The sequence below is a fragment of the Oryx dammah genome, unplaced genomic scaffold (genome assembly GCF_014754425.2).
Source record: "Oryx dammah isolate SB20612 unplaced genomic scaffold, SCBI_Odam_1.1 HiC_scaffold_24, whole genome shotgun sequence".
Classification (NCBI taxonomy): domain Eukaryota; kingdom Metazoa; phylum Chordata; class Mammalia; order Artiodactyla; family Bovidae; genus Oryx; species Oryx dammah.
In genome coordinates, this window is record NW_024070208.1 from 70,546,037 (window position 1) to 70,553,335 (window position 7,299).

At 41.9% G+C, this 7,299-nt stretch overlaps 1 protein-coding gene across 1 annotated transcript; it reads right to left on the reverse strand.

Moving 5' to 3' along the window:
• Nucleotides 1–28: 28 nt before the first annotated feature.
• On the reverse strand, nucleotides 29–6,359 carry LOC120883307 (multidrug resistance-associated protein 4-like). The gene is made up of 5 exons (XM_040267346.1): nucleotides 6,057–6,359; nucleotides 5,499–5,595; nucleotides 3,080–3,247; nucleotides 1,117–1,257; nucleotides 29–319 (listed from the first exon to the last, which is right to left on the reverse strand). Exons 1-5 carry the CDS (start codon nucleotides 6,158–6,160, stop codon nucleotides 278–280), a joined length of 552 nt encoding a protein of 183 aa, XP_040123280.1. The 5' UTR covers nucleotides 6,161–6,359; the 3' UTR covers nucleotides 29–277.
• Nucleotides 6,360–7,299: the final 940 nt, after the last annotated feature.

The window sequence follows — 7,299 nt, forward strand, 5'->3', positions numbered from 1 at the left end:
GTTCACAGGGCTCTGTGTCCATCTACCTTATAAAGATTCAACTTGAATCACAACCTTCAGTTCTCAAAATCATCTATGAGGAAGCTGCTGAGGGTCAGACTTGGGGAGAGACAATGTGAGCATCACTCTCCACCAGCAGGAACTTTACTTTTTCTTCAGGAAAACTATGTGAGGGTCAGAAGAGGAGGCTGAACAAGCCCCTCCCTTCTCCCCCTGACTGTGGGAAAGTGAGGTTTCATGCAGATTTCTCAGCACTTTGGGTCAGACCAGGAATCACTCACCAGTATGCAAGCCACCAATCCTGCAGGACGTAGGCAACCTGGAGCAGGAAACAACAGTCACTCACACACTGACGTCACTGAGCCTCACACCCCGCTCACCAGGCTGGGGGATGGAAAGGCTCCAGAAAACAGAGATGGTCCTTTCAGCCCACGTCTGTGCCAAGCCCCACACCTCAGATGGCTACAGGTCAGGGGAGGGCATCTTACATTTTAAACTCTTTAAAAGATATTCTTTTTTCCCTGGAAGTTCTCTATTATGTACATAATACCGATAAGCGTTACTTAGTTTGCTCCCCACAGATAATGTATTTCAAAGCAAACACAAGTGAACTGCCAAATGCAGTAATCATAGTGCAAATGTGGGGATTTTTCCAAGAAAAAAACATTTGACAGGTACTGTGATGGTCAGCTGTCTGTGTCAGCTTGGGCAGGCCAATGTCCAATGATTCAACCAAACACTCGTCTAGACGTTGCCGTGAAGGTATTTTGTGGGTGTGGCTCACATCCATCATCAGAACTTCAGTAGAGGAGATCACACTCAACACTGTGGTGGCCTCGTCCACCCAGTCAAAGGCCCTGAGAGCAAAACCTGAGGCTTCTTGGAGGAAGAAGAAATTCTGCCTCAAGACAGCAGGGTCAGCTCCTGCCTGAAGTTCCAGTCTTCAGGCCTGCCTTTCTCATTTCACATTCACCCAGCTAGGGCCACAACTGCATGAGCCAGTTCTTTGAGATAAAAATTTCCATATACATATTAAAAATAATGATAACATAAATACAGTATAAATATGTAAATACCAAGCTGAGGGCACACACCGAAATAAATGTCTTTATTTACCTGAGCTGCGATGTTCACTAGAATAAGGAAAATGAGGATAAACCATTGAGCACCGGCTGTGAAGTAATCGTTGTAGGTCTTAATACCAACTTTTCCTTCCAAACGGTCCTCTAAAGGAAGTGTGACCTCTATATTCTCAGTCTGGGAGGGAAAAATGGCAGTGAGAGACAAAATTTTAAATAAAGAACCCCCGAATGTGAAAAGTTCAACAAAGCCCTCCACAGCAAAGCTGGGGGGAGACAGACACATCTCATACACTAGTAGAAGTGCAAGATGGTCTATCTCCTATGGAGAGGAGTGTGGGAATATCTGGCCAAACCATGTGTGCATTTATCCTTAGACCCAGCCATCCCACTCCTAAAAATGTTAGAAATAAGAAAGTATCATCAGTTCTGATGAGATGGATGAAACTGGAGCCGATTATACACAGTGAAGTAAGCCAGAAAGAAAAACACCAATACAGTATACTAACACATATATATGGAATTTAGAAAGATGGCAATGATGACCCTGTATGCAGGACAGCAAAAAAGACACAGATGTGTATAGCGGACTTTTGGACTCAGAGGGAGAGGGAGAGGGTGAGATAATTTGTGAGAATGGCATTGAAACATGTATAATATCATGTAAGAATCGAATCGCCAGTCTATGTCCGATGCAGGATACGGCATGCTTGGGGCTGGTACACGGGGATGATCCAGAGAGATGTTGTGGGGAGGGGGGTGGGAGGGGGGTTCATGTTTGGGAACGCATGTACACCCGTAGTGGATTCATGTCAATGTATGGCAAAACCAATACAGAATTGTAAAGTAAAATAAAAAATAAATAAATTTTAAAAATAAATAAATAAAAAAAAAAGAAAGTATCATTTGTACAAGGTTATTCACTGTTGGGTGGCTTTGCTTAAAGTCAGTCATGACTCTCAGCAGAAGCTTGTTACAAAATAATACACAAAATGATATGAAGCTTAAGTATCTTTCTAGATAATTTGTGTGACTCAATCATAGAAACATGAAACATATAGCATACTTGTGGTTCCAAATACTAGCTAAATACAGCAAACTGAGGTCACAGGGTGAATTTTGAGTAAAATGGGTTTGGATAGTAAGAGATAAGCATATCATCTGAATCTATTTGATTCCTAAATTTCAGAAAGTGATCCCTGAGTTTCGAAACTGAGGAATTAATCCAAATGCTTATCAGAATCATCCAGAGTTTGGATACTGAAGAATACCCATGTATGTTTTTAAGGGAGATCTAGTGCATTTCTGCATTTCTATCTGAAGGACTTAGAATGCATTATAGAATCACAGCAGCCCAGGGTGTCCTCAGCTTGATGATGTCTAATCCACCTTGAATCCCTGACCATTGGGATTCAAGGTGAGTTAGACATGGTTCTCAGCCTTAAAAGATAGGAAAGGAAGATGGGTACTAACTCTAAAGTCTGCTGTTTGTCAGGTTCTTTGTACAGGCTACCTCTGATCCATCATAAATCATCTGACGATGAGGCAAAATACTACCATCAGTCACCTGCAGTGCCAGAACATTCCACATATAGGAAAAGTAGCTGATTTAATGTGGTAACATCAGGACTCAGTCTAAGGGGGTCTTCACATTAAGCCTCTGGATGCATAAGGGAAGCTGGGGGCCACCACAGTGAGTAGGATGTAACTACGGTAAATGGAAAAGTTCACATATCATGGTGAGTTACATACACCCAGGAAGTCATAGCAGTGCACCCTCTACTGATCTCCATAAGATCCTCCATTCTACACCCGAAGGAGAACCACAAGCAGGCTTGCTCCCGTCATGTTCTTCTAACTACCAGTTCCATGGAACAGGGCCTTGGACTCTTAGGATCTACTTTAGGACAAATGAAGATGTCACAAGTGGAACAGACTGAAGTTCCATAAGTCTATCAACAGCAGACATACATCGGCATGTTGCAGGACAAGAAACTCACATCTTGGAGCTCTGGAGCAGCACCTCTCATCACGGGTCTGGACTGATTCTTCAGGGTAGAAGATTCCAGATCTGGAGATGGTTCTTCCTCATTCCTCTTTAAAAGGAAATCAAAATCTACCCCAGATTTCAGGAGCCCAGTGTAAGTCCCACATCGTACTATTGTGCCCTAAAATAAAAGAATTTGAGAGGAATATATTTGCATTAGATAATAGTAATATAATCTGAACACTGATCAACTAAAGTTAACTGGTCATAAGTTATGATTTTCCTAGAAAATGATCCTTGGGTCTGACATTGTGGTTGACAAATCTAATGCAGTTCAACTCTACACAGAGCAGAAAATTTTATTCTCTGCTAAACCCTGTGTTAGGTTCTGAGGGATATGAAAGAAATGTGTGATGATGTGTTAAGCATGGAGGCCACTGACATAACTACTGTGGGCACTTAGGGAAGCAAGAAGTACAGAGGCTGGTGGGAGGATCAGCACTGTCTTTTTAGACAACATGAGAACTGAGAGACACCTCATGTGAGAAGCAGAATTTTTAAAAAAATTAATTGGGGAGGATATTCCAGGAAAGAAAAATACTGACACAACTACACAGGTAACAGTCATTCATCAAAACTTCACTGACCACTGTCATTTTCATAGTATCATGCGCTCAGCTGGGACAGGACATGTAGGAACCAGCCCTGGACAGAGAACCCAGGGGCTGCATCTTCACAGTATTGTACAGCTTCCCCACAAATGTGGAAGTTCCGAACTGAAAATTCAATATTCCACCTGTTGAAGCAACTAAACAAGGAGGCCATGAGATTGGGGTGGCACTAATGCCTTGGCAGCCAGCAAACCAAAATCTAAGCCACAATCAGTGCACCCAGATCCAAGAAAAAAACAGGAACAATCAACCACAAGCAGCCAAGGAGACTTCCCCATATCAGGCCTCTGTTTATGCTAGAGCCAATCTAATCATTTTCTTTGAACACGTGTGATACATCCTGGCACAGTTTCCCTCCCTTACAAAGTCATATAAAATAATATACAGACATTTTCAAAATTTTCTCACCCCATGAAACAAGACTCAGCCGATTTAGTCAGTGGCAAACAAAATATTATTAAAAAAAACCCTAAAATGAAAAATTCACAAAATGAGAGCAGCTCTGGTTAAGACAAGTCAGGTAGAAGAAGACCCAGGGCCCTCACTGGACCCCCTCTCACCCTGTCCCCTAAGGTGGCGCCTGGGAGAAACTCAATGAAGACTTTGGGTACCATCTGACACCACAGAACTGGAAAATTATTCAGGATACATTGTGTTATTTCACTTGGAAGGCAAAATTCATGCACCTTTTAAATGAAATTACCACTTTCCACTTCACATCTGTAAGATGCAGAAGGAAACGACTGGTGGGTACAAAGGTTGCTACTGTACTCTGCAAGGAAGTACTGACAATTTCAAAAGGACAGCCATCCTCTCCCTTCTGCGAATGGGACCAGATGAATAGTAAGGAATCTTTCAAATCCCACATCAGACCATATCACCCCTCTGCTCTGGACTGTCCAAGACTTCCATCCCACTTCCACCCACTGCCCAGTGCTCAGAGATCAGCTCCCTCCACATCCCCCTGCTCACTCTCCCTGGACACACTGGTCTTCCTGTTGTTCCCCCAACCTTCCAGGTCAGCTCCTTCCTTAGGACCCCCTGCCTCAGACCCACCTACCCCAGGTGATTGCATGGCCCCCACCTTCATGTCACTCAGGCCACGTGAGGCACCAGCTCTTTAAGCAGGCAGCCAGGATGTCAGCTCCACCCCTCTCTTTGTCACATTTGTCCCCATAAGAACAGGAGCCCCATAAGGCAGAGCTTTATCGTCCTGCTGCACAGGCTCCCACACATATCAGGCATGGAAAGAGACAGTGAGACCAGCAACTGGGGACACCAGCAGAGTGGGCATCTCTGACCTGGGTGCTCAGATACCCAACCTCGCTTCTGGTGTTAATGGAAGATGCTCTTTAGCAAACTGCATATGACAATCACATGGTTACAAACAGGTCTTAGTATCTCTAATTTCCAATTAATACACTTTGACTTAAATCCTGGAAGGGGAAAACAAAAAGTTCTATATAAAATAGCATCTTTATCCTTAACAAATTTCACAAGAACAGTGATGACTCAATAACCCTGTGGTAGCACTTTTGTATACTTTAGGGTTTATGTGGCTCAGAGTATAGTAGTGACATTTCTACAGGTCTTTGGATTCATCGCCAAAGGCATGAACACCACCTTTGAGAAGAAGGAGCTGTAAAACTGAGGGAGAAGAAGGTGTTTACCATGAACCCAAGGAGACTGACCTGCTGAGAGGCCTGGCTTTCAGCACACCTGAGTGCTAGCAAGTTCCACAGGCATCTAGAAATTACTTACACCTTTCAATATCAGAATCCAACTCGCAGCTTTTAGGTACTGCCACTGATGCGTCACTAAGATTGTGATCTTCTCCCTCAAGGCTTGACAAATACACCTACAAATGTAAAATGTACAGTACACAAAAGCAGATTAATGGGGCTGCTTCAAATTGGGAACATATTTTGTAAACATGAGACAAAGACAACACAGCAAAGATCTGTAGTTTAAATACCAAATCAATAATACAAAATGAATAAACATAAATCAATAAATCTGACTAGGTCCTCACAGTCATCAGCAGCAAACTTTAAAGAATAGTTACATTAAAAAATTCTAAAAAGCAATCCCGTGAAGAAGGCACTAACAGCTAAGGCTTTTTTGCCTAAAACTCAGCTTAACCCATTTGCATGTTTCATAAAGAAAAACAACTAATACTGGAATTCTAAAACTTGACTGAACTAAAACACTTTTATCTCTATGTAGGAATGGAAAAAAGGAATCTATGTCATATAAGAATGTGTACATTTATCTTAGGCAGTTTTCTAGATGATTATTCATGATTAATGATGTACATACTCAAACAAAAAATAGATTCTTGGTAACTTTTGCCAGAGTGTATTTTCTAAATACTTCTTCCAAAATAGCACTAGATACAAAATTAATGCCAGCGTGGTGTCCATTAGTTTCTACAACATTCCCAGTCCCATCCAGGAAGCAAGTCTTTTTCACTAGGGCTGAACACCTTCCAAACATGAAAATGAAAAAACGGAATCCAAATTACAGCAGGAATCATCCAACAGGAGCTTTAATTTCTTTTCCACAATAAAAAAAAACCTGCTGCTACATTTTATTTTTTATTTTTTAATATAAATTTATTTATTTTAATTGGAGGTTAGTTACTTTACAAGATCATATTGGTTTTGCCATACATCAACATGAATCAGCCATGGGTGTACACGTGTTCCCCATCCTGAACCCCCCTCCCACCTCCCTCCCCATACCATCCCTCTGGGTCATCCCAGTGCACCAGCCCCAAGAATCCTGTATCATGCATCGAACCTGGACTGGTGATTCATTTCATATATGATATTATACATGTTTCAATGCCATTCTCCCAAATCATCCCATCCTCTCCCTCTCCCAGAGTCCAAAAGACTGTTCCATACATTTGTGTCTCTTCTGCTGTCTCACATACAGAGTTATCATTACCATCTTTCTAAATTCCGTATATATGTGTTAGTATAGTGTACTAGTGTTTTTCTTTCTGGCTGGCTTCACTCTATATAATAGGCTCCAGTTTCATCCACCTCATTAGAACTGATTCAAATGTATTCTTTTTAATGGCTGAGTAATACTCCATTGTGTACATGTACCACAGCTTGCTTATCCATTCATCTGCTGATGGACATCTAGGTTGCTTCCACATCCTGGCTATTATAAACAACACTGCAATGAACACTGGGGTACACGTGTCTCTTTCAATTCTGGCTTCCTTGGTTTGTATGCCCAGCAGTGGGATTACTGGGTCATGTGGCAGTTCTATTTCCAGTTTTTAAAGGAATCTCCACACTGTTCTCCATAGGGGCTGTACTAGTTTGCATTCCCACCAACAGTGTAAGAGGGTTCCCTTTTCTCCACACCCTCTCCAGCATTTATTGCTTGTAGACTTTTGGATCACAGCCATTCTGACTGGTGTGAAATCGTATCTCATTGTGGTTTTGATTTGCATTTCTCTGATAATGAGTGATGTTGAACATCTTTTCATGTGTTTGTTAGCCATGTATATGTCTTCTTTGGAGAAATGTCTGTTTAGTTCTTT

Coding starts and splice junctions, on each gene's coding strand:
- LOC120883307 (XM_040267346.1), bottom strand. CDS start 6,160: ATGGACACCACGCTGGCATTAATTTTGTATCTAGTGCTATTTTGGAAG. Junction 3,248..5,498: donor GGATTCTGATATTGAAAGGT/GTAAGTAATTTC, acceptor CTTTTATTTTAG/GGCACAATAGTACGATGTGG. Junction 1,258..3,079: donor CTGCTCCAGAGCTCCAAGAT/GTGAGTTTCTTG, acceptor TTTCCCTCCCAG/ACTGAGAATATAGAGGTCAC.